The sequence below is a fragment of the Muntiacus reevesi genome, chromosome 1 (assembly GCF_963930625.1).
Source record: "Muntiacus reevesi chromosome 1, mMunRee1.1, whole genome shotgun sequence".
Taxonomy (NCBI): Eukaryota; Metazoa; Chordata; class Mammalia; order Artiodactyla; family Cervidae; genus Muntiacus; species Muntiacus reevesi.
The window spans coordinates 252,088,889-252,115,458 of record NC_089249.1 but is presented as its reverse complement, the minus strand read 5'-3'; the positions used below and the strand labels follow the sequence as shown (position 1 = coordinate 252,115,458).

Sequence of the window (26,570 nt, the reverse complement as noted above, 5' to 3'; positions counted from 1 at the left end):
TTAGTATTAAGGACAGTCCTAACAGTGATGGGGTAGTCCAGGTGGCGATGGTGGTCAAGAACCCACCTGCCAATGCAGGAGACATAGATTATGACATGGATTCGATCCCTAGGTTGGGAAGATGCCCTGGAGGAAGGCACGGAAACCCACTCCAGTGTTCTTGCCTGAAGAATTTCATGGACAGAGGAGGCTGGCAGGTTATAGTCCATAGGGTCACAAAGAGTCAGACATGACTGAAGTGACTTAGCACGCCCATACAATGGAACCTAAATAATAAAAGTGACCAACAATGCATAAGCAAGTTTTTAATGCATATTAAGCATATTTAATTGTCATCATCTTGTGTTTAAAAAACCACTAGAAAGCAAAGTGTCAATTAGGTAATAGCTATACTATCATTTTTTTTTCCTTACCATGCATCTTACCATGCATGTTCAGTCTCTAAGTTATGTCTGATTCTTTGTGACCCCACGAACTGTAGTCCACCAGGCTCCTTTGCCCATGGGATTTCCCAGGCAAGAATACAATTTCCCAGGTTGCCATTTCCTTCTCTAGAGGATATTCCCAGACCAGGGATCAAACCTATGTCTCCTGCATTGGCAGAAGGATTCTTCACCAGTTAGCCACCAGGGAAGCCCACCATGCATCTTACTTTAGTGCTAAATTTAAATAAAGTGAGTGGAGACAGCTTTTTATTGTGGTGCTATTATCACGTTGCCAAAATAGTTAATTGCATTAGAAAAGAAACGAATAGAAAACCACCTGGCAAAGGAATGCATTTCAGTAACTTTATTGAAAGGTATATCCCTTAGTACCAAAACATAATGGGAGTTGGTTAGGTTACCTCTGGCAACTCAAAATTAACACTGATGTATTCAAAATATTGAAATTTATCAGTATTTTGGGAAAACTGTAAAGTTATACATAAAACATGGTTTACCAAAGTATAAGATACACTGTGGTTCTTTGGTTCATTTTCTAATGCCTCTATAACCATAAAATGATGTCAAAATTGGGTACAGCCATCTTGGATGGATTCAGGTTACACACTGCATTGAGTAACTCTCTGCAACACTTTAACCCTGTAGATCTCTGAACACTGCACCTCGGCAACCTTATAATTATGAAGATGCCTACTTACCTTCCTTAATACTTCCTTTTGGCACACAGTAGGGGCAATTAATGTAAGTATATTCTCTTCCTTTTAAGCAAAATTCTAAGTTAGAACCAAGTTTTATAAAAACAGTCCTCATTAAAAACTGATGGAGTGTTAAATCAAAAAGTTTTCCGAGTGACACTAATTTGTTTTGAGTTACTAGTACAGTAAAAACTAACTTTCTTGATGGGACTAGACTGAGGCAGTAAATTTTTGTATAAAACTTTTAAAATCATGGATACAAACATCACCTATTTTCTAGAAAAATATTAAAGATAACATGCCAAAATTAACAGGTTGGTAGTTTTGCTTTACATAAATGCCCTCAAATTTAAACGTGATTTCTATGTAGCAGTAAGGTCCACATCTCTGGGTTAATAATTACCTGCATCATAGGTGCCAAGAAACTAACTATTCTCACTGCCTAGAATAGTGACCCTTATTGTGCCTTAAAAAGTGCATTTGTGAAATGGTGTTTTTGATGTAAACCTCATAATTTAAAGTTTAAATTTAAGTAGGTTACCTTTTTTAAACACCACCTAAGTACAATATATTGACCCAATATAGAAACTTGGATCAATGTTAGAAATGAAGATTCACAGTTTACCTTTCCAGGCTTGTCATTTGCATTTCACATTTATACTGTTACTTTGATTTGTATGTTTCATAGGTGAATTCAAATTTGAGTAATTCCACTATAGGGTAATGATAATTAGGCAGTTTTCCCAAATCTGAGAACACCAATGCTAATCTAGTTGTGATGTTTTGAGGCTTCACAGCTTAAATCCGTTATAATATTATGGAATCCACAGCTCAGGATTGTGGAGAAAGGCTTCAGAAGTTTTTTGTTGCTGTAATCATCCTATTTAACAAACAAAAAACCAAGTTATCAGAAGTCTGCCAAACACAAATTTTGCTACCTGTTAAAATATCTAAGATTCATAATCATGTCTTATGTAGATGTATTCTATGTTCACACTTAGTTTTGAGTAGGAAGAAAGTTAAATCACCACCATGAGTTAAACTTAGATGGTAAGAAAGTCTATCATATATTCCTGAGGTTTACATTTTTTATGCATGTAAATACTTGCCACTGTTCAGCTCTTATAGCAATGATACACAACTACAGTGCTGAGACACCCTGGCAGTTTCCAAAGACCCAGTGTAGAAACCACCTGTCCTAACTTATTTTTCTTTAAGTATAACACCCGAGTTCATACTGACTTTCCTAATAAGCTAATAGTCTCAAGTTAGTTCAATGTATGGTTCAAAATTTTGGTCCTGTCCATTTACTCAGGCTTGTGTAACTTTAAATGAACTAAAGCTTGAGTCTACATATAGCAAAATGATGTGCAATTAGAAAAAAACAAAACACTGTTTTAGTGCTACTTTTAAAGTTTACATTATTAAGGAGGATGTGGCTTTGTAAGCTGATAATTTAATGAAACAGCTAACATATATATCAAAGTTTAGATAATTCCTTACTCTTGGGATGTTGTATTGATACCTTGAATTTAGTGTGCTCAGTCACTAATTTGGGTCAAACTCTTTGTGACCCCATGGACTGTAGCCCACCAGGCTACAGTCCATGGGATTCTCCTGGCAAGAAGACTGGGGTGGATTGCCATTTCCTTCTCCACGAATGTAGTAAATGCCCTCAAATAATAGCTGACTAAATCAGTGAAGTCATTTTCCCCTTTCCTATTCCAACTCCATTTTATTTTGAAAATAATTCAGATTTATATTCTTGAATTGTAGAAGAAAATTATATAGCATTAGAAAATTTTCTATAATGTGGAGGATTAATTATGAACCAAATTTACCAATTAAGGGACCATTTCCGGAATTGTTGGAAGATGGGTTATTCTGTAGTAACTATGCCTCAGTTGCCGTGCAGTACGCCCAGAAACAATCCATTTCAACTTCTGAACATTTGGTTTGGAACACTTGTTTGATGAATATTCAGCTAAACACTTGGATACAAGCTCTTGCCAGAAAGTCAAATCTCTGCCACTGATCTGTACGTAAATTAAAAAAAAATGTTAACAGTCCTATAGTTTTCATTATAGTAATAATAACAACCTTATTAACATGTCTTCCCTTGTCAAAAAAATTTAAGGGTAAGTTACTTAAATTTCAAGCAAACATATGACACCTCACTTTAGGAACAAGTGGTTTAGTTTTTTTTACAGCTGTGAATAGGATTTAGGCTATGACCTTGACATACCTTGGAATGTTTCTGAAGACGTTCTACTCCTTCTGTTAACTCTATATACTTCTGTGCTTGGATCTCCAATGCGATGATAGACAATGCCAACACAGACGGCTAAAAGAGATAAATTTTAAAGTAAATATTGAATATGAAAATAGGTATATAAACAGATTTAATCTTTATAAAATATTTACCTTTGCTTTAGAAAATATGATCCTGCAGTAGCATGCCTTAAGTTGGGCTTCTAGTCTTTCAAAATTAAGGCTACTCCTCCTTTAAAGAGAAAATGAAATTTTATGTAGGTAATTTTACATTGAGTCAAAAGAAATTTTTAGAAAAATAATGAAGTCAATTTTAAACTGAAGTTTATGCACACTTATCATAGAAAAATGAATTATTTGAAGAAGTTTCCTTCCTTCAGAGACCTTAACTTCTTAAGGATACCATAGATGAATTTTAAATAATTTGGGCCATAAAAGAAAAACTTATTCTACAACTACCAAGGTTTCTTTTCATTTTAATAAATCTGTTTTTGAATTGAAAGTTTCTTTTTCCATAAATTCGTGTCAGATGCTTGCCTATTAGGTTCTGTAAGTTAACTAGTCTATAAATGGAAAATGTAATGTTAAAAAATTTACCATCCTAAAGAATTCAAAGACTCCAAGAAGCTACTTTTGACTGAATATCTCCTCACTCCTGCTGGAGAGTGAAGTGAAACTCAAGGGGCTTAGCTATCATTTTACTTGATTGACATTCTTCCAGGATACTGACTTCATATAACATCCAGACAATATTCTGGTTTCTACATCTCCTTTGTTGAAAACAAAGCTCACATACCTTTCATGTGGCACGCCCTCCTGAAGGAGTGAATGATAGAGTTGCAGAAACTGAAAGGCAGTGGTAGCTTTGACTTTCCAACACACCTTCTCCAGTACAATCTTCTCCATTCTCATCAGGTCTGAAACCGTGAACCTGTACTGACTGATTCGGATCAAGTCAGTAGCCAATGGGACATTCCGTTCCTCTTCTGTTGATTTTACAGCCAAATAGAAGCAGCTTAGTCCAACACACCCAAGGTGCTTGGGCTGTACCTAAAAAGACAGTAAATCCATCTCTACCTTATTTCAATTAAAAAAAAAACATAAAGTATAATCTAGAACTCAGACCCGTCACTTTGAAAAATGTATTTGTGAGGTGAATTTCTCAGTGGCAAAGGACTTAGCAAGATCCACTGATGCCTCAACTGTAGACTGTTAACCATATGCACCCACTTGGAACCAATTTTTGAGTAAGTGGAGTAAGTTTCAGTGTAATGTTTGGCTTTTGCATGTAACAATTCTTAGTTCTTTAAATCACTGAAGAATGATAAGCAGTAAGTTACTTGGTCAAAGACTTATATGAGGACTGAAATACCTTACAGCTTATACACAAAATTTCTTTTCAGAATGTTGTGTTTTTCCAGGCTGTTTTCTTTGCAGCAATACTTGTGAAATGTTTTTAAATACTGTGACACATACTGTTTACTCTACCTGTAAAGCTCTAATCACTACCAGTCTTTTAAATTTACCCATCATTTTCTGAATGTCTACAATCAAAATTCTATCCAGTTTATTTAAAAATTTTTTTTTTTTTTTTTTTGGTTATGCTGGGTCTTCCTTGCTGTGCGGGCTCTCTCTGGTTGTGGAGAATGGGGCCTATTCTTCACTGTGGTATGTGGGTTTCTCATTGTGGTGGCTTCTCTTGTTGCAGTGCATGGGCTCCAGGGTGTGTGGGCTTCAGCAGTTGTGGCTTCTGGGGTCTAGACCACAGGCTCAGTAGCTCTGGCACATGAACTTAGTTGCTTGGCTGCATGTGAGATCTTACCAGACCAGGGGTTGAACCCAAATCTCCTGCATTGGCAGGTGGATTTTTTACCACTGAGCCACCAGGGAAGCCCTCTATCCACTTTAAGTTTCAGCTCAACTGAAGCTTTAAAAAACTTTTACCAGTATTTGGGATCTCCTCTTCTTAGAAACCCCTCAGCAATATATTTATATCTCTTTTGAAGTATAATGTAATTCTTTTCTTATTATTCCTTGTACTCATGATAGTTATAAGTGCAAACATTACTCCCACTAAGATTATAATATACTTAAGGAATAGATGCCATGTCATTCACCTGTGACACATTTAGAATTAAAGGTAGTGCCTACACATGGTGTCTAAAAGAGTTGTTTTTTTGTTTGTTTTAAAGAGTTGCTTAATCAGACTGTTGAATAAGTTTCTTGAGCCATTCAACAAACACTGAGTTCTTTCCGTATATGTTGCATTCTGTTAGGTACTTTGAATAAAACATGAGTTTCATTTTAAGTGTCACATTATCTCATTATCTACGAACAACCATGGACACAGAGAAGTCAGATGTATTTTTAATAATTAAACTCTGAAAGCTACACAGATGTCCTGCTTATCCAATACAGGGTAACAACTGTATATCTGCTCAGTCAGAAGATACTCTCTACTATATGCAAACTTAGGCTGCAAATGCCAAGCATAAGCATGACCTGGGTAAATGTAAGGCTAAACCAGTTGGAACTTTATTATATATGAATAAAGATCAAGAAATATACTCTACTGACCAGGTGATGGACAGCATCAACAAAAAGGAAAAAAAAAAAATCTAATTTTTAACCCACAATCTAGCATTCTGCCTTTAACATATTTCTTTAAAAACAACAGTAAATAAGTGAAAATACCCAAACTATCAAACAAGACTTTTAAAAACAACAGTCAACTCTCCTACTGGGAGGCTTTGCAATGATTTGATATTAGACTATTATTCAATGTCAGAAGTTAAGTCTAATAGCTGATGCATTATTCTTGATTAAAAGGAAGAATATTCATCAATGCTATAGTACACAGAATTACCAAAACATTTTGGTTACTTGCTGAAAACACACAAAGAAATGGTCGTTATGAATACCAGCCCAAAGCTGGCAATACCATCTCCAAAACACATTAAGCAAAATCACGAAATACTCAGGGTAATGTAGCTTTAAACGTACCTTCATTTTAGACAGGAATCTGTCCAGTAAATTCACAGCTAGAGAAAATGTCTCCGTGTCAAATCCAAAGAACTGAGTTAGACTAAGAAGATCTTTTACTTCAAAGTCCCTCAGTCTTGCAGTCATCCTAAGGCCATTATCATGTGCAGATTCAATTAGTCTCAAGCCGCAGACCTTTGGCTGACATCTCAACTCCTGTTCCAACAGGGCATTCAGCTGGTGTAGCAGTTTCTGAGAGTCAGTTGTTGTCAGTACCTCTATCATCTATATATAGAACAAAGCCCAGAAAGGAGTGAAAGAACAGCCCTTCCTGTCCTGCCAGGTGCCTTACAACACAGCCTCCCCTCTCTCAATGCTGTTAGTGAATCTCAGTCATTGTCAAGGGCCATCTGTTATTCTCCCCCTCCCCAACCAGTTGGTTACATCCATCCTAAATTGTGACTTCCTAGAGGGCCTTTAAAAAAAAAATGCTAATCTTCATGCCCAAACTTTGAAATGAAATGGTAGTATGTATTCTGCCACTAAGTAACAATGTGAACTATTCAAGTTAGTCAATTTTTCTTAGTCCTCAGTTCCTAATCTGTTAATAGGTTATTACCCATTTCATAGACTTATGTGAAATAAAGGTAAAGAATCTGCTTGCTATGCAGGAGAAACGAGTACGATCCCTGGGTTGGGAAGATCCTGTGGAGAAGGGAATGGCTACCCACTACAGTATTCTTGCCTGGAGAATTCTGTAACACCCGAGCCTGGAGGGCGACAGTCCACAGGGTCGCAAAGAACTGGAAACGACTGAGTGACTAACACTTTCAGTTTCAGGAGCTCAGGTATATAGCACATACAATAGGTGCCTAATAAACACCTGGACAATATTAATGAGCTTATTTATAGTCTGTAAAACGAGGCAATATCTGCCTCTCTAAATGTCTGTTAAGATTAAACAAGATGATTCAACTAGAGTTCAGCATAGTGCTTGGCACTCAGTGCTCAGCAACTGTTAACTTTTATTGATGTTACGAAAGGAAACTCAGGTGTTAAGAGCACCGGCAGTGGGGCAGGAGGCTAATCCATCCTGCAAGAGAAACCTGGGAGTTTCATTAATTTAGGGCAATAATGAACGCCTACTATGCCCCAGGCACGGATACATGGACAGTCCCTCCCCCCAACAACCAAAAGGCAGGAAGCAGAGCATCTTCAGGGCTGAGCGACGGAAGAGGTGGACAGATGCGGAATCACAATCTTCAGGGATCCAACTCTTTCGCCCCCGGGCTGGTGCCTGGGACCACGCCAACTTGACAATAAGACGGCTCGGGAGGTCTGATCTGGCCCCGCCCCTCCAGGCTCGGACTAGCCTGAACTTGTTGCTCGGTCTAGAGTTAACCGAGGAAAAGGGCGCGAGACGAACCCTCCACCCCGTCCCCTTACCCTACCCCGCGCCCCCAACCCTGCTCCGTACCTGCACCCTGCAGTCAACCCCGAAATCCTAGCTCACCTTGATCGTGACTGCAGCTCCTCAGCGGTAACCACCCTCCCCGGGCCTGCTCTCACCTCACCCCACGATATTAGATCCGAGAGGCCTACGAGGGAGAGGACTCGCGGGCAAGAGGGGACAGGCCCGGGGAGGGGGAGCCGTCTTGGGTGGGGGTCTCTGCAGCGCCGCCGAGACGACACTGCCCTTCTCCGGGTCAGTTCGGAGCCGAAGGGGCCGCGCCTGGCCTTCCGAGTATTATATTGGAGGGCGGGGCTTTCTCGCTGCGATGGGAGGGGGAAGTGGGAAGCATTTCCCCGCTAATTGGTGTAAGTCTTTTGATGGATGGCTCCTGCTGTCCAAAGAGGGCCGGTGCGTAGAGGGAAGATGTCCGGCCAATCAGCACACGCTTTTCATTATCCCCGGAGTCAAATTCTCCGCCCCTTGAGACCACGCCCCTGCCTTTAAGCGTCTCTCATTGGAGGATTTCCCCAAGTGTCTTCGCTGAAGAGGGGGAGTTAAACGCTGCGTTCACTAACCCAGGCCCGGGTAAGGCCTCTGTTGGCAGAAGGATTGGCCAGAATGTCGTTCCAGAATGTACTGGGAGTTTTCATTCTGTTCCGTTTAGTAGAGTGGTTCTGCTGTCTTTGTAAAAACACAGTGGCTAGTTCTAACAAAAAAGTGAAGCCCCTATTTTTCATTACAGATGGAGAGGTGGTGGGTTTTCTGTGGTGTGGTTTATTAAGTTTCTAGAAGTTTCCCCATGTGCGCTTTGGAAATCACTGGTTCCTTGCCTTATTTTGCTTTTTGTAAAATTTAATCAAAGAGTGGAGTTGGGCTACGTAGGTTCTTGGTCTTCCTCCAATCTCCTGAATTTGAATTGTGAACAAATTAGAAAAGTTGGTAGTTCTTTAGGGGCTTAAAACAAAAGGTATGTGGTTGACCCTTAAGAGGAATAAGTAGACAAGAATGATTGCAGTGATTAAAAATCTGAGTCCACAGATCTCGTGTGTGAAGCGACATTCGTCTTTTTATTTACTGGCCATGAACTTAATTTCTGCTTTTGAGCCTCTGCCGTGTAAGTGGGAAAATAATTAGCTTGAAGCGTTCCTGGACTCTTTCCCTCCTTTTTCCCCTGTTCTCACAAATGCGAAGGGTCTGCATTAAAAAGGGGTTGAGGATTGGAGAAGGAGGAGTTGGTTATCATTTCTCACGGACTGTATGTACTTTGATATCTGTTCCCATGGCCTCTTCCTGTTAGTGGCTACCTGGGCTTTGAAAAAATGAGATTCTGAAAGGACATGTCTGTTGTTTACCCTGCCAGATGCTTCCCCGAGGCAAATGACGCAGAACCAAGCCTTGAAACGGGGGCAGAGTTGTGAGGAGAAAAAGGTAGGGAAAACCGGGGAGAAAAAGTTAATGCCTCAAAAATATGATCTCTAAAGCGTCACTGGGTCCGTTCCTCAAAGCTCCACTTTGTCAAAGCTCCGTTTGTCAAAGCTCCGACCAATGAAGGGTTCTTGGTCCTCCTTGAAAATAAACTCATGTAATGAGTATAAAAAGGCAATTTAAAACATTTTAAAAATTCTTTTTACGGTAATGCGTGAGTTTACAAATGTACATATTTCTGCTTTAGTAACAAAGGAACAAATTAGGAACCAAATTAGGAGTATAGGTATATACATATGCACTTTTCCACTATTTATTGAAGATGTATTGTATGCCCGTGGAGGATGGGATATACTAGTTCCTGTCATTGTGGCACGTGTAGTTTTGTGGGTAATATAAAGCGATGTTCTTTGAAGTCACAGATTACTAACTAGGTTTTAGACTTTTAGCAACTTTTTAATCACATTAAGTTTCCATTGTCGTTTCTTAAAAAAATAGGAACTAAATGCACTTTATTCATAGTGTTATCGGGAGGATTAAATAATACAAAGTACATAAAGAGGTAGGCATTATGCCCAGAGCACAGTAAGTACTTGATAAATAGTATCCTTTATTGCTAACATTTCTTTTGAAATGTTGTGCTTAAAGATGTATTTCACTCTGTTTTATCTATTTTAGCCTTAGTCTTCTAGAATCAGAGTATTAGAATTGTTTGTTATTGTTGTTGTTTAGTCGCTAAGTCATGTCTGACTCTTTGCAAACCCGTGGACTGTAACCCACCAGGCTCCTCTATCCATGGGATTCTCTTGGCAAAAATACTGGAGTGGGTTGCCATTACTTTCTCCAGTAGAATTGTTTACTTAACACTAATATAAGTATCTAAAGTGCATGTGTTAATTTCTATGCCTTTTATACTTAAAACTTTCACAGTAGCCTTAGGTAATCTATCACTGTTTATGTAATAAAAATGTTTCTCTTACATTATGATCTTATTATTACTTTTTATTAAAACCTGAAATTCCCTGTATGAAAAAAAACTGTTTCAGTAGTACTGAAGAAGCACTGATTAAATAGAAATCAAATCAAATGAACATTTTTTACATTTTCTCCTAACCTCTCACCTCCACCATCATTTATATTCCATAATATTAGAATACAGACTGTCATTTAAATAACTTAAAAGTTCTAATTAGCAAAATGTGCAAATGTAAGACAGTTGTGTCCTACTGTAAAAGAAAAAAAATGAGCCTTTTGTTAACTGTGATTTTATTTTTAAAGACTGGTAGGTTGAGTGATGAGTCTGTCAGGAATCTTTCAAAGGACTGACTTCCAGGCTATTTTCTAGGCTCAGTGATATATTCAGCTGTCAGTATCATGCTTTCTTCTCCATGACCAGTTAAGTGCAGCAAGAACTGAAGCTCAGAATAATGACCTTAAAGCTGGGCAAGAATCCAATGCAGTAAGAGGAGGATTTTATCATATTCTCTACATTGCAGACTATTGAAGTGCCTTGAGCAGCAAAAAAAAAAAAAATTATAACAAGCAGGTAAACACTGATGGCTTATCAAATGCTGCCCTGGCCGTGGGCACTCCCCCCTTGGTTCTGTTTCTGTCCTGGAGACTGGAGCAATCTTCGCACCGCTCCTTCTGTTGAGGCTCTCTGACACATGTCCAGAACTTTGGAATGTAGGCTTGTCCAACAGCGATGAGGGCAAAAAATATGAGGATCAAAAGGATCACAGCTGAATTGTCTTCCCCTCTACTTCCTGATCCTTCTTGAAACTACTTATTACAGCCCCCTCCACGTATCCAACTGTTCTCTGGTGCATCTGCTCTGTCTTAGAAGAGAACTTGCCAGATCGTGGCTTCATGCGGTCTTCGTTGATCTCTGGGATAGTTTGGGGCTGAGAAATTGTGTATAGTTTGGGTGGTGATGGGAAGGCCGGGAAAAGGATACACAGAAATCAGATTACTATCATTTGTAAGATAGAGTGGAAACCTGCCACATAGCTCAGGAAGCTCAACTTGGGACCCTGTGGTGACCAAGAGGGATGGGGTGAAGGGGGGAGTCAGAGGGAGGTCCAAAGGAGAGGGGATATATGTATACATACAGCTGATTCACTTTGTGTGTGCTCAGTCATATCCGATTCTTTACGACCCTATGGACTGGAGCCCTCCAGGCTCCTCTGCCCATGGGATTCTCCAGGCAAGAATACTTGAGTGGGTTGCCATGCCCTCCTCCAAGGGATCCTTGCGACCTAGGAATTGAACCTGAATCTCTTATATCTCCTGCATTGACAGCTGGGTGCTTTACCACTAGTGCCAACTGGGAAGCGATTCACTTTGTAGTAGTGCAGAAACTCCCACAACATTGTGAAGTGATTATATGCCAATAAAAATAAAATACAGGATGCCCAGTTAAATTTATATATGTATACTATTATATAAAATTATATATAATTTATATGTAATATATTTACATATAATACATATAATACATTTGTACATATGTATAAATAATACATATAATTTATATGTAATTATATATATAATTTTATATATGTAAAATAGACTGGTAATTTCAGTTATGTCTTGCCCTTCAGAGATTCTAGCTACCTTGGATAAAGTCACCCTTTCCAATTAATTGAGATATTCACTGGAAAAATAAACTTTGTCAAGTAACTACTGCTAGGTTATATAAAGGTACCCGGAGACATTGGATGGAGATCTCCCACATGCTTGCATTTAGTCTAATGGCCATAGACTTTGTTGAGTACAGGGCACAAAGCAAAGATCAGCCAATAATCAAGAGTTTATATTTGTTATGTATTTCCCATGTGCTAAACTTAAATACACATGACCTTATTTAGTCCTTTAGCAACTGTGATATTGAGAAATGAGAAATATCTTGCATATCTCCTAGTTGCTAAATATGCTTAACTATTTTATTGTTTACTAAATATACTTAACAGGGCTTCCCAGGTAGTGCAGTGGTGAAGAATCTCCCTGCGTACAGGAGACCCAAAAAATGCAGGTTCAATCCCTGAGTCGGAAAGATCCCCAGGAGTAGGAAATGGCAACCCACCCCAGTGTTTGGCAACCTACTCCAGTATTCTTGCCAGGAAAATTCCATGGACAGAGGAGTCTGGCGGGCTATAGTCCATAATGTTACAAAAAGTCACACTTGATTGAACTACTAAATGTGTGTGTGCATGCGTGCACACACACACAAATATACTTAACAAAAAACTTGAATTTTGATTTTATAGTATTAAAAAAAAGCTGTAACATTGTAAACTGACTCCTTAACTTCAATACTTATTAACATTTTGCCCATGTTGTCCTTTTACTTTCTGTTTGTCCAGCATTCAACGCATATTTATTGAGGACTTTCTAGATGCCAGACCATTGTGTTTTGTAGTCTCAGATTAAAAATGTTAATGAATTTGGGCAGTAGGGTTTGTTGATTGTTGTTCTCTGTGAAGATAGTGGTTGGAAGGATCAGCTGGGTCATTCTCCAGGGGTGATTTGTTTCTTTTTTGAAGGTTTATCTATGCGGTCTGCTGCTTTGGTAGGAGAAGGAGGGATTGGGGATGGATAAGAAGTTCCCTTCCTTATTCAGCTCTCTGTCTATGCTACTAATCTTCCTCACAAAAGCATGTACACACACATACACACCTCTCTACAAAAAATTTTGACAGAGTTGAGATTTGGGAAATGAATACTTTCTTTTTTATTGGAGTATAATTGCTTTACAATTTTGCATTAGTCTCCGCTATACAAAGAACTGAAACAGCTATATGTATAACATATATCCTCTTTCTCTTGGACCTCCCTCCCACCCCACCACCATCCCACTGCTCACAGAGCATGGAGCTGAGCACTGAGCTGAGTTCCTTCTACTATATAGCAGCTTCCCACTAGCTATCTGTTTTACACGTGTATGTGTGTGTGTGTGTGTGTGTGTGTGTGTGTGCGTGCTCAGTCATGTCTGACTCTTAGTGACCCCACGGACTATGGCCTACCAAGCTCCTCTGTCCATACGATTTTCCAGGAAGTGGAAGAATAGTGGAGTGGGTTCCCATTTCCTCCTCCAGGGAATCTTCCCAACCCAGGGATCAAACCTGAGTCTCCTGAGTCTCCTGTGTTGGTAGATGGATTATTTACTGCTGAGCCGCCTTGGAAATCCCTGTTTTACACAGGATAGTGTACGTTTGTTAATCCTACTTTCCCAGTTCCTCCCTCCTCCCCTCCCCCTCACCGCTTGTCCATATGTGTTTCTCTACATCTGTGTTTCTATTCCTGCCTTCCAAATGTTTATCTGTACCATTTTTTTAGATTCCACATTTATGTGTTAATACACAATATTTGTTTTTCTCTTTTCTGACTCACTCCACTCTGTATGGCAGGCTCTAGTTCCATCCACATCTCTGTAGATGACCCAATTTTATTCTTTTTTATGGCTGAGTAATATTCCATTATATGTATGTACTATTCCATGTGTGTATCACATTTTCTTTATTCATTCATCTGTCGATGCACATTTAGATTGCGTCCATGTCCTGGCTATTGAAAATAGTGCTGCAATGAACTTCGGGGTACACGTGTTTTTCTACATTGTGATTTTCTCAGGGTATATGCCCAGTAGTGGGGTTGTTAGTTCCATTTTTAGTTTTTTTAAGGACCCTCCATATTAGCTCCATAGATACATATCTCCATAGTGTCCATATCAATTTACATTCCCTCCAGTAGCTCAAGAGTGTTCCCTTTTCTCCACACCTCCAGAAGGTGTAGTTTGTAATTTGTAGTTTGTAGATTTTTTGCTGATGGCCATTCTGACCAGAGTAAGGTGATACATTATTATAGTTTTAATTTGCGTTTCTCTAATAATTCGAGAATTTTTCATATGCCTTTTGGCCATCTGTATGTTTTCTTTGGAGAAAATTTCTAATCTAGCTTTGTTCTTTCTTTGCGTTGTACTAGAATAAGGGACCTCATAGGCCAGAACTTTTGTTCTCTAGATTGGCCTTAATTGCTAGAAGTCACCTACTTTCCTCATTTCTTTAGCCTTTTAGCTCTTTCACTTTTGATCTGAGTTTTGATTTATCGAAGTTAAGAGGTTGGTGCAAAGGACACTGCAGACAAAAGCCGCAGTATGTGCCAAGGCACAGGGAAGAGACTAAGAGTCTATAAATGAAATATGGATCACTCTGCTAGAACACTGGGGGCATTTGGGGGTGTCTAGCAATGAGATGGGGAGTGAAGCAGTTGCCTATCCTAAAGAACCAGGTAGTCATATATACCACTATTGGGATTTCGGACTTTATAGGTTTCTAGGAGCCATCCATGGAATTTAAAGAGAATACCACATTGGATTTGTGCTCTAGAATGACTGTTTGGCATCAGTGTGAAAACTGGAAAGAGGGAACCAAGAGTAGAGTTAGAAAGAACAATTAGGAGCCATGGCCTTAATCTAGCAAAAAATCGGAAGACTCAACTGAGGGAGTGAGAGTGGGGATGGAAAGGAGGTGGATTCAAGGGACCTTAGAAGGTCTGGCTGATGGATTGTGGTGATTGATTAGATTTGATTGGTTAGGGGATCAGGATGAAGGAGTCAAGAAATGTTCACATTTCTGGTTCAGGCAAGAGTTGAATGGAGAAGTCTATTTATGTACTAAGATCAGAAAATACAGGAAAAGAGACCAAGTTTGTGGGGGAAGACGTTGAGGTAGCGATGCCTGAGGAAATTCCAGGTGGAGATGTCCAAAGGCATCCAGAGGAACATTGATGCCACGGATAACCTTGAGACTCATTAGAATATGGGGGGGTGGTGGTGGTGATTGACTCATGGAAGTAGAATAGTTAGGGACCATTGGAGATGGTAAGAGAAGCCTGAGAAGGGAGTCTAGGGAACAGGAGTCTGTGAAGGGATCTAGAAGGAAAGGACTTGTTTCAGGATTCAAGAGAAAGTGTTTCAAGAAGAGAGTGAACACCAGTGTCCGATGCTATACTGAACAACCAAGAGAGGAAACGAAATCATTGAATATGTAACCCACTCTTGCAAGGAACTCAAACAAGGATAGAGGCCCTGGAGAGAGTGAATGTGGAGTTGAGAGAGAGATTTTATTTTTCAAAAATGAACTAAACTTGCACATGTTTATACAGAAACAGGAAAGAGCCAGCAGAGAAAAAGAAGGATCTGACTACTGGAACAATCTAAGTCCTCATATGACACTAGTCAATTTGCATTTAGTCAGCTGTATTGTTATGGAAGCTTCTAGTCAAATACTCACAGACTACAATGGAAGCAAACCACACAAAGGGGCAGAAATTCTATGTGTTTAGCGTGCCAAAATTTTCTAAATAGATGTTAAGAAATATTGCTACATGCTTGATAAATGTTTGTTTTCTATAGCTATTTTATATTCTGTATTTCCAAATTATCCAAAGCATTCCTCTTGATTTAAAATATTCTGGCTTATCAGTTTTAGGAACTTTATATCAGTGTTGAAGTAAGAGTAGTAAATAAAAACATGCATTTTATGTACCCATGTATAGTTAAAATATGATAGAACAAGGCATCTATTTGCAAAAGCTTTAAATATCAAGCTTTTGTTGGAAGTCAGCCCTACATAGATTGAACTCAAATAGAATAAAAGCTTTAGGCACATTACGGAAGTTTCTATTTTTAATGGAAATATACATATATTTACATCAAACAACCATGAATGTTCAGGAGCATGGAAATACATGGTTGTGATAACTAATACTGCCAAGCAGCCTTGATAAAAATTTTTCTATAACACACTTCCTGTCAATCTTGGCCTTTAAGAGAACTTTTAATAACTAAAAGCAGTGGTTTGGTTGAGACATCAAATGACAGACTATAGTCTGAGTCTCATTTTTCCCCATCTCCTGACTTCAATACTTTCATATTTTAGTTGGAAAAATAGTAACAGTACTACATCTGAGGTTTAATTAATTGAAGTGATACTCAGAGATAGCACATGTTAGAACTCAATAAATGTTAGATATTATTATTTGGAGAAATAAGTAACCTTCTGTGAGATAAATAAATTACAACCCATGTACCACTGACGTCAATGACTAAGTATATTTAAACTATCAAGGTCTTTGTTCTTTTTTATTTACAATAATAAAATAGTCTTCCAGTTGTTTTCACTTTAGAGTGGCAATTCATCTCCTAGTATGCCAGATATACGACCTCATAAACTGGGAGTGGTTGGCTTAACACAAATCAACTAACAGACATAAACCAATATTATATGTTTTCCTTTAGTCTGTCTTCTATGAAGCATTTTCTGTAAGTGGACTCCCCCTTACATATAAAAGTGTGTGATGATTCCCATCAAGAGATAGTAGCTCATTTCAGTTGCTCAGTCATGTCCAACTCTTTGCGACCCCATGAACTGCAGCATGTCAGGCCTCCCTGTCCATCACCAACTCCCAGAGCTTACTCAAACTCATGTCCATTGAGTTGGTGATGCCATCCAACCATCTCATCCTCTGTCATCCCCTTCTTCTCCTGCCTTCAGTCTTTCCCAGCATCAGGGTCTTTTCAAATGAGTCAGTTCTACGCATCAGGTGGCCACAGTATTGGAGTTTCAGCTTTAGCATCAGTCCTTCCAATGAACACCCAGGACTGATCTTCTTTAGGATGGACTGGTTGGATCTCCTTGCAGGCCAAGGGACTCTCAAGAGTCTTCTCGAACACCACAGTTCAAAAGCATCAATTCATCGGCACTCAGCTTTCTTTACAGTCCAACTCTCACATCCATACATGGCTACTGGAAAAACCAAAGCCTTGACTAGACGAACCTTTGTTGGCAAGATAATATCTCTCCTTTTTAATGTGCTATCTAGGTTGGTCATAACTTTTCTTCCAAGGAAGAAATTTTTAGCAAACTCTTAGTTTACAAGGGGCTTCCCTAGTAGCTCAGCAGGTAAAGAATCAGCCTGCAACGCAGGAGACCCCAGTTCAATTCCTCGGTCAGGAAGATCCCCTGGAGAAGGGAAAGGCTACCCACTCCTGTATTCTTGAGCTTCCCTTTAGTTCAGCTGGTAGAGAATCAGCCTGCTCCGTTTGATTCCTGGCTTGGGAAGATCTGCTGGAGAAGGGAAAGGCTACCCATTCCGGTGTTCTGGCCTAGAGAATTCCATGGACACAGGGTTTTCATATTTATTTTTTTAGGCTCCCTAAAGTCCGTGCTAGATATTTGGGGCAGAGATTGTGTGTTAGTTTGCTAGAGCCACCATCACAAAATAGTAATACCACAGACTGGCTGCCTTAAACAACAGATTCATTTTCTCACAGTTCTGGAGGCTGAAGTCCAAGATCCACATGAGAGCAGGCTCGGGTTCTTCTAAGGCCTTGCTTTGCCTTGCATGCGGCCACCTCCTCGCTGTGTCCTCATGTGGACTTTGTGCTCGCATCCTCCTGGTGTCTCTTCCTCTTCTTCTAAGGACAGCAGTCATATTAACTTTTTAGGGACACACCTTTACGGCTTCATTTAACTTCAAGTAGGAAATGGCAACTCACTCCTGTGTTCTTGCCTGGAAAATTCCATGGACAGAAGAGCCTGGTGGGCTGTAGTCCGTGGGGTCCACTGAGCATCTGGGCACAAATCTCTTTAAAGGTCCAATTTCCAAATATAGTCACATATGAAATTGAGGGAGGTACAATTCAGTCCATAACAGATTGTGATTCATATTTTCTTGGGGAGAGCCATAAGGCCAAAGGGGTTAAATGATTTTATTTAGGGTCACTTGGCAGGACTCCTCATCCTCATATTTTTCCCTATTGAATGTCCCACATTCCCTTCTGGAATTATTTCTCCAGAAATGCTTTCTTGATGGCATGTATTTATAAAGATGATTTTTGGTTCATGAACTGAGTAATGGTATTTTATCCACAGTTGAACTCTTAAGTTCAGAATTTCATTGCTTGATTATAAACTTTTCTTTATTCAACTAAACTGTCTGTCTTAGAGTTCACTACTGTTAATTTTTAGGTGGTCATTTCACAATAGCTTTTGAAAAAGCTTGAGAAATTAAGGGCTAGCTTACTTAAGTACTCTCTACCGTACACACCCCTTAACAATAAGGACTTGAAAAAGAAAGAACCTGTTATGAAACTGCTGGTAAGGAATGTGATGTTAAGAACCTCTCTTGGGCTGTGAATAAATAATTGTTGTGGTTCCAAATTTTAAGTTTTTTAAAACAGGATAATGAATAGGGACATCTTGTGAATATCGATACAAATGAAATGTCCTCTGTGGAACACAGAGTCTGAGTTCTTCTAGCTTCTCTCACCCCACACTCCATTAGGAGCAGCCTGTTTTGATTCCTCTCTCTCCTACAAGGGTCAAAAAATTCATAGCATGTTGGGTAACAGAATTTGTTAATATTTGAGAACTCAAAACATCTGTCTAATCAGACATTTTATTACACTTACACATTCACATTTATTCTTGATCCATTATATAGTGAAAAAAAAGATGTTTCATACAGATTTATCTCTGAAGATAAGTCTTATCTCTTATCAAACAGAAGGTGTTTTCATAGCCGGGATGACTATGCTTGATCTTAGCTAAAAGACTGAGAAGTGATAGAGCTAGTATGACTATAATCCCTTTTCTTCCAAGAAGAGGCCATCATAACAGTATTCTGCGAACAATGCCCAAACACAAGCTGCATCTGCTTCGTTTTTCCTACCTAGAATTTGAGATCATAACTAAGAGGAATTTAATGAATATATAGACCTAAGTAGACTTCCCAGGAGGTGCTAGTGGATAAAGAGCATGCCTGCCAATGCAGGGGATATAAGAGATGCAGCTTTGATCCCTGGGTCGGGAAGATCCCCTAGAGGAGGGCACGGCAACCCACTCTGGTATTCTTGCCCAGAGAATCCCATGGGCAGAGGAGCCTGGCGGGCGATGGTCTGTGGGGTTGCAAACAGTCAGACCCGCCTGAAGCAACTGAGTACACACACACTCACGCATGTGGTAGCTCTCTATTAACATTCTGAGTAACTGCCAGACTGTTTTCTAAAGTAGATGCACCACTGTACATTCCTACCAGCAATGTTAAGGGTTCCCATTTTTCCACATTCTCATCAACACCTGTTACTATCTGTTTTTTTGATGACTGCCATTCTAGTGGGTACGGGTTGGTATTTAATAATTTTGGTTTGCATTTGCCTAGTGGTATAACAACAACACAATAATTAATGATATAGAGCATCTTTTCCTGTGCTTATTGGTCATTTGATATGTTCTTTGGAAAATATTCAAATTCTTTGCCCAGCTTTTAAAATTGTGGTAATATATACATTAGATGATACTTACCATTTTAACCACTTTAAGTGCACAGTTGAGTGGCATTGAGTGCATTCATACTGCTGTGCAACTCTCACCACCCAACTGCCTGAGTCCTCTTCCCCAGGTCTTGGCAACCATCATAGTTCTTTTTGTCTCTAAAATTGACTATTCTAAGTATTTCAGGTAAATTGAATCATACAGTATTTGTCTCTTTGTAACTGGTGTATTTCACTTGGCATAATGTCCTCAAAGATCATTCATGTTGTAGCATGTGTCAGAATTTCTTTCCTTCTTAAGAGTGAATAGTATTCCATTGTATGTAAGTATCATATTTGTTTATCTCTTTATACATCAGTAGACATTTGGGTTGTTTCTGTCTTTTGACTTTTGTGAATAGTGCTACTATGAAGATTGCTGTAGAAATATTTTTTGAGACTCTGCTTTCAAGTCTTTCGGGTATTCTAAAGTGGGACTGCTGGATCTTATAGTAAGTCTATTTTTAATTTTTGAGGAAACATCATACTGTTTTGTATAATGGTTGCACTATTTTACACTCCCACCAGTAGCACACAATAGTTCTAATTTCTCCACATCCTTGCCACACTTGATAGTTTCTTTTTTCTGTCTTTTTCTTCTTTCTTTTTTTTTTTTCCGTTGTTTGTTTTTGATAAGAGCCATTCTAATTGATATGCAGTGGTGTTTTTGTGGTCTTGACTTGCATTTCCCTAATGATTAGTGATGTTAAGCATCTTTTCATATTCTTTTTCATTGTTTTTAAGATTCAACTGATGTTTATCAGGTGTCTTCCAAGACCTCAGTCTGGGTATACAGAAACAAAGTACATCATAACCTTGGACCTCAAGAAACTCTTCTTAGTAGACTTTGCTGCTGGGATACTAGTAGTGCTTCAGATCTTTTTGGATTTACATTGGCTCCAGCTGTGTGACCTTGGGAACATTTTTAACTTATCTTAACATCCATTCTCTCTTCTCTGTAAAAGTAATAACATCCATTTCACAGGGATGTTTTGCCTTTTTATGTTGTGATTGACCATTTATGTATTTTCTTTGGAGAAATGTCTATTCAAGTCATTTGTCCATTTTTTTTTTTTCATTTTTTTATATCAGATTGTTGTTGTCACTGTTGCTGAGTTGTAGGTGTTTCTTATATATTCTGGAAATTAACCCTTGTCATATATATGATTTGCAAATTTTTTCCTCCCCTTCCATGGATTGCCTTTTCACTGTCTTGGTAGTGAGCTTTGATGCACAATAGTTTTCATTTTGATACAGCCCAACTTTTAATTTTTTTATTTTGTTGCTTGCACTTTTGGTTTCATATCCAAGAAATTATTGCTAAATTCAATGTCAAGAGACTTTCCCTCTGTGTTTTCTTTTAAAAGTTTTATAGTTTTAGTCTACCCAAACATAAGCAGAAAAATCTTGCTTTAGATTCAGTTTCTCTCTTCTTCCTTATTCTCTCCATGTTGTAATCCCTCATGATTTTTATATCTACTACAAAATGACTAGCTAATCTGAAAAGTTAACCTGTACCAGTATTAATGTGTTACTCCTGTTTCTTATCTATGGGTACTTGAAAAACTCTCAAAGCTAAGTACATAAAATAATGTTGTCATTTGCTTACTAACAAATCTATACTCAACTAGTCTTGGCTTGAGTGGGTTGGAGGTTGGTAGATGGAATCCTCTGCAGAGTCACCCACTCACTCACATTTGTGGCCTTAATGCCATGTGGGGCATCAGGTTTGGCTGTGATCAGAGTGCTTACATGTGACCTTTTCTTGTGGCTACTGGGCTTTCTCACAGCACAGAGGCTGGGTTCCATGGCTGATGACTTAGAGAGAGACAGAGACAGAGAGCAGGCAGAAGCTATATTGTCTTGTCTCAACTAGTTTTAGAAGTTATGCTACATTCCTCCAGCTGTTTTGCAGTGGGGTCTGTGTGCATACATGTGCTTAGTTGAGTCCGACTCTGTGCAACCCATGGACTATAACCCACCAGGCTTCTCTGCCCATGGGATTCTCCAGGCAAGAATACTGGAGTGGGTTGCCATTCCATTCTCCAGGAGATCATCCCAACCCAGGGATAGCACCTCAGTCTCCTGCATTGCAGGTGAATTCTTTACCTTCTGAGTCACCAGGGAAGCCCCTTTGTATTGGTAGCCTAGCCCAATTCAGAGTCAGGGAAAATGAGTTCCTCTTCTTAATGGAGAGCTGCCAAGTTCTGGAAGAGCATGTAAAATGAGAAATAGGGTTCTGGTTGTTTTTAAAATATATAATCTCTGTACTTCTCCATGGTAATATACAAATTTTAAAAAGACAGCTTCAAAATCTAAAGAAATGATTGTCTAAGTGGTAATTTCAGGCAGAGTTCTGAAAGGGAACCATGAAGTTTTCTAAGGCTTAAATGAGCCAAGTTTTCATGATAAGTGTTGCAAAGTAGAATTTATTTTTGCAGACTCACTAATCTTAGGATTTGAATGAGATGGTCTAATAAGTTTTTTAAATCATTCTACTTAAACTTGTACAGAAATATTGCTATCCAAAATGGTCTGGATGTTATCACTGTGGGTTCTTTTTTAAAACTTTGAAACCTCCAAATTATAAAATTAGGAAAGGTTAGGCAGTTTGAAAGACGAATGCTGAACAAAGTAATATGTCAAGGAAAGTCAGAAAAAGACATTGGATTTGAAGTTCATTTAGAATTCTATAAAGAAAGAGTGACTGTATTGCCAGAATATGGTCAGTGCTTTTATTTATGCTCTTTTTGGACTTACAGTGATTTACATTTGTGTAACCAGATCTGATTATTTCCATGGTCAATATGAGCCTTTTGAGAAAGTTGCTCATGACTGGGGATAGGGTGGCTGGTGTGGAAAACTACTCCAAATTTTATTGTTTGTTACTTTGCTAGACAGAAAGTTCTATAATTAGATATATTTGATACTTTTATTTGAACTTAAGTGTAATTACTGGTACCAAATGCTGACCCTCACAGGAATAAAGCATTAAATGAATGTTGAGTTGCTGCAGTTAGTTATCACTTTGATTTGAGAAGAAAGCCACTGTTACTTCATTCTCTTAGTCACATGATGTTACTGGTGGTGTTTCTCCCTATTTACTCTCCTGAATTGTGGGTTAAAGGTTAAGGAAACCTGAATGTTATCAGTTAACAAGAATGTTTTCGTAACTCTCCTTTATCATTCCCAGGACAACAGAGCCTTTATTTCATATGTAAACTCAAAGACTGTTGTGGTAGGTACAAGGAGTTCTTGTTAAACAAGTGCTTATTAAAAGTTACCCCGCAGTTGCAGTTGTGGATAGTAATATGAACATACTTACCAATGAGCTAAACTCATGAAATTAGTCTCATCTTAAAGATTCTTTCGCTCATTAACACTTGTGTCTAGCTCACCCATCAGGTCAGTGTCTTTGTCAAGCAGAATATATAATGTACATGGGACATGCACAGATTACAAAATGAAATTGCAGACCTTGTAAAAAGGATGATAGCAGGATAGATGATTCAGAATGGAATGATTTGAATATCAAAGGATAAGGAGAGGCCCTTGGGAAAATTGATGAAGCTCTGTAATGTTTTGCAAAAACTCTGAAAATTGAGTGTGAAACAAAGACTGCTTTATGACTCTCAAACAACTTTATCAAAAGAATTATGCCCCAAATAAAATAAAGTCTACCCTTAATTCATTTTTTGTTTGTTGTGTTAGAATTTAATTGTAATTATAAACTCATCCTTAAATGTGACATAAAATTATTTCATAATCTTTGATTTCTCTTCTCATGATGAATGTCCGTATAAAAATTTCTCATTACTTATGATATTCTCCTTTTAAGTAGATATAATTTTCTAGTGATTAGTTATCTGCAGATGAGTACATCCTAAAATCAATGCTCTTCCTCTTGGTTCAGTTCAGTTCAGTTCAGTCGCTCAGTCATGTCTGACTCTTTGTGACCCCATGAATCACAGCATGCCAGGCCTCCCTGTCCATCACCAACTCCTGGAGTTTACCCAAACTCATGTTCACTGAGTCGGTGATGCCATCCAACCATCTCATCCTCTGTCGTCCCCTTCTCCTCCTGCCCCCAATCCCTCTCAGCATCAGGGTCTTTTCCAATGAGTCAGCTCTTCGCATGAGGTGGCCAAAGTATTAGAGTTTCAGCTTCAGCATTAGTCCTTCCAATGAACACCCAGGACTGATCTCCTTTAGGATGGACTGGTTGGATATCCTTGCTGTCCAAGGGACTCTCAAGAGTCTTCTCCAACACCACAGTTTAAAAGCATCAATTTTTCAATGCTCAGCTTTCTTCACAGTCCAACTCTCAAATCCATACATGACTACTGGACAAACCATAGCCTTGATTAGATGGACCTTTGTTGGCAAAGTAATGTCTCTGCTTTTTAATATGCTATCTAGGTTGGTCATAACTTTCCTTCCAAAGAGTAAGTGTCTTTTAACTTCATGGCTGCAGTCACCATCTGCAGTGATTTTGGAGCCCAAAAAAATAAAGTCTGACACTGTTTCCACTGTCTCCCCATCTATTTCCCATGAAGTGATGGGACCAGATGCCATGATCTTAGTTTTCTGAATGTTGAGCTTTAAGCCAACTTTTTCACTCTCCTTTTTCACTTTCATCAAGAGGCTTTTAGTTCCTCTTCACTCTCTGCCATAAGGGTGGTGTCATCTGCATATCTGAGGTTATTGATATTTCTCCCAGCAATCTTGATTCCATATTGTGCTTCTTCCAGCACAGCATTTCTCATGGTGTACTCTGCATATAAGTTAAATAAGCAGAGTGACAATATACAGCCTTGATGTACTCTTTTTCCTATTTGGAACAAGTCTGTTGTTCCATGTCCAGTTCTAACTGTTGCTTCCTGACCTGCATATAGGTTTCTCAAGAGGCAGGTCAGATGGTCTGGTATTCCCATCTCTTTCAGAATTTTGCACAGTTTATTGTGATCCACACAGTCAAAGGCTTTGGCATAGTCATTAAAGTAGAAATAGATGTTTTTCTGGAACTCTCTTGCTTTTTCGATGATCCAGCAGATGTTGGCAATCAATTTGATCTTTGGTTCCTCTGCCTTTTCTAAAACTAGCTTGAACATCTGGAAGTTCACGGTTCACATATTGCTGAAGCCTGGCTTGGAGAATTTTGAGCATTGCTTTACTAGCGTGTGAGATGAGTGCAATTGTGCGGTAGTTTGAGCATTCTTTGGGATTGCCTTTCTTTGGAGTTTCCGAAAAACCTGGATATTAATACATTTATTCTCCCTCCAAGACTAGAAACCCCTGGGTTGACATCCCTCTCTTAAAATATTGGAGAATTACAGCAATGGCTGGATGTTAGAATTTGACATGACATAGCATGCACTGCACCTAGCAGTGCACCCTTTATCTGGAGCTGAGGAAACTGAACTCTTCCTCTTGTTTCCTGTAACTGCTCTAGTAACAGCCATTCTCTTCTCCCTGGCTTCCATATTCAGTGTCGCTTAAAGGTTAATTCCTTTGTCTGAAATGTCTCCCACCCTCTTATCTCCACATTCTCAATTCTTTTGGTTTTTTAAGATAGTTTTCAAACACACCTTTAGTGAAGTGAAGTGAAAGTCACTTAGTCATGTCGACTCTTAGCGACCCCATGGACTGTCGCCTGCCAGGCCCCTCTGTCCATGGAATTTTCCAGGCCAGAATATACTGGAGTAGATTGCCATGCCCTTCTCTAGGGGATCTTCTCAACCCAGGGCTTGAACCCAGGTGTCCTGCAATGCAGGCAGATTCTTTACCATCTGAGCCACCAGATGAAGATATTGCCAATTCCTCAATTCCCCAAAGGAAAACAACTTTTTCTCTCTTAAGTCTTTTTTTAAAACATCACTTGTCTCCTCCATTTGGCAGTTATCACCTTCTGTCTTCTTAGCACTAATGCTAACAGCTAGTTTCCTATCTATTGATATGACTCAAATCCCTGCCCCATTTCTTCCTATGCCTCACATCTGTTCATTAAAGATAAAAGCCCTGAACATCTTCAGTACTTTTTTCTTGCATTTACTTCCATACTTTTCTTCTTCTTTTTTTTTAATGGAGGGCAAGGATCCTCATCTGGGGGTGATTTCGCCCTCTAGGGGACATTTGCCTACATCTGGAGACATTCATGATTGTCACTGCTGGGGAAGATCTATGCCTTTTACTGGCTGGAGTCCAGGAATGCTGCTAAACATCCTATGAAGTACAGGACAAATCCCATAACAAAGAATTATAGGGTGCAAAATGTCAGTAATGTCAAAGTGATTGGGTATAATCGCCTTTGCTATATTAGTGATAGGACAACCAGGAGATATATTCATAAAACTGGTTGAAAAGCTATTATCTATGGTGTATCTTGGGGAGCATTCATTTTCTCCACCAAGGGATCCTGTAATAGTCTGTCTGCAGAATTTGAAAGAAGTAATAATAAGTTTAGCTGACAGGGAGTGAGGTAGGGAGTGTTAGTCGCTCTTTGGTGTCTGACCCTTTGCGACCCCATGGACTGTAGCCCGTCAGGCTCCTCTGTTGATGGAATTCTCCAGGCAAGAATCCTGCAGTGGGATGCCATTTCCCCCTCCAGGGGAGGTTAGGCAAGTCTGCTTGTTTGCAGTAAGGGGCCTCACTCCGTCTCCTCAGTGCCTCATGTTCCAGAGCCCAGGATCTCTCTGTCTCGGTGTCTTTAGAGAAGAAGCCCAGCAGTGTCCATGGGGCTGTGGGAGAAGCAATTACCTGGCTGTCACGTGGGGATGGGGACTGGGTGGGTTACTGCTCCTTTTACAGAGTTCCTGATGATCGCCCAGATTTCACTCTGTTTTCTGAGGTAGATACCCGACGCCTTTTATTCCTGTGGTGCTTCTCTCTCTCGCCTCCTCTTCCACCCTCCCTTCTTCTCTCTCTCT

General features: G+C 39.2%; 1 protein-coding gene across 1 annotated transcript; it reads right to left on the bottom strand.

Annotated features, from left to right (window-relative positions):
- Nucleotides 1-774: 774 nt before the first annotated feature.
- CCNG1 (cyclin G1) lies at nucleotides 775-8,129 on the bottom strand. Its single transcript, XM_065919038.1, has 7 exons — nucleotides 7,905-8,129; nucleotides 6,413-6,676; nucleotides 4,206-4,459; nucleotides 3,563-3,641; nucleotides 3,384-3,482; nucleotides 2,980-3,174; nucleotides 775-2,018 (listed from the first exon to the last, which is right to left on the bottom strand). Exons 2-6 carry the CDS (start codon nucleotides 6,674-6,676, stop codon nucleotides 2,983-2,985), a joined length of 888 nt encoding a protein of 295 aa, XP_065775110.1. The 5' UTR covers nucleotides 7,905-8,129; the 3' UTR covers nucleotides 775-2,018; nucleotides 2,980-2,982.
- Nucleotides 8,130-26,570: the final 18,441 nt, after the last annotated feature.

Bases quoted from the DNA above. Each gene is read 5' to 3' on its own strand.
- CCNG1 (XM_065919038.1), bottom strand. From the start codon at position 6,676: ATGATAGAGGTACTGACAACAACTGACTCTCAGAAACTGCTACACCAG. The intron at 4,460-6,412 runs GTACGTTTAAAG...CTGTCTTTTTAG, and splicing joins GATTCCTGTCTAAAATGAAG to GTACAGCCCAAGCACCTTGG. The intron at 3,642-4,205 runs GTATGTGAGCTT...TTCTCTTTAAAG, and splicing joins GAGGGCGTGCCACATGAAAG to GAGGAGTAGCCTTAATTTTG.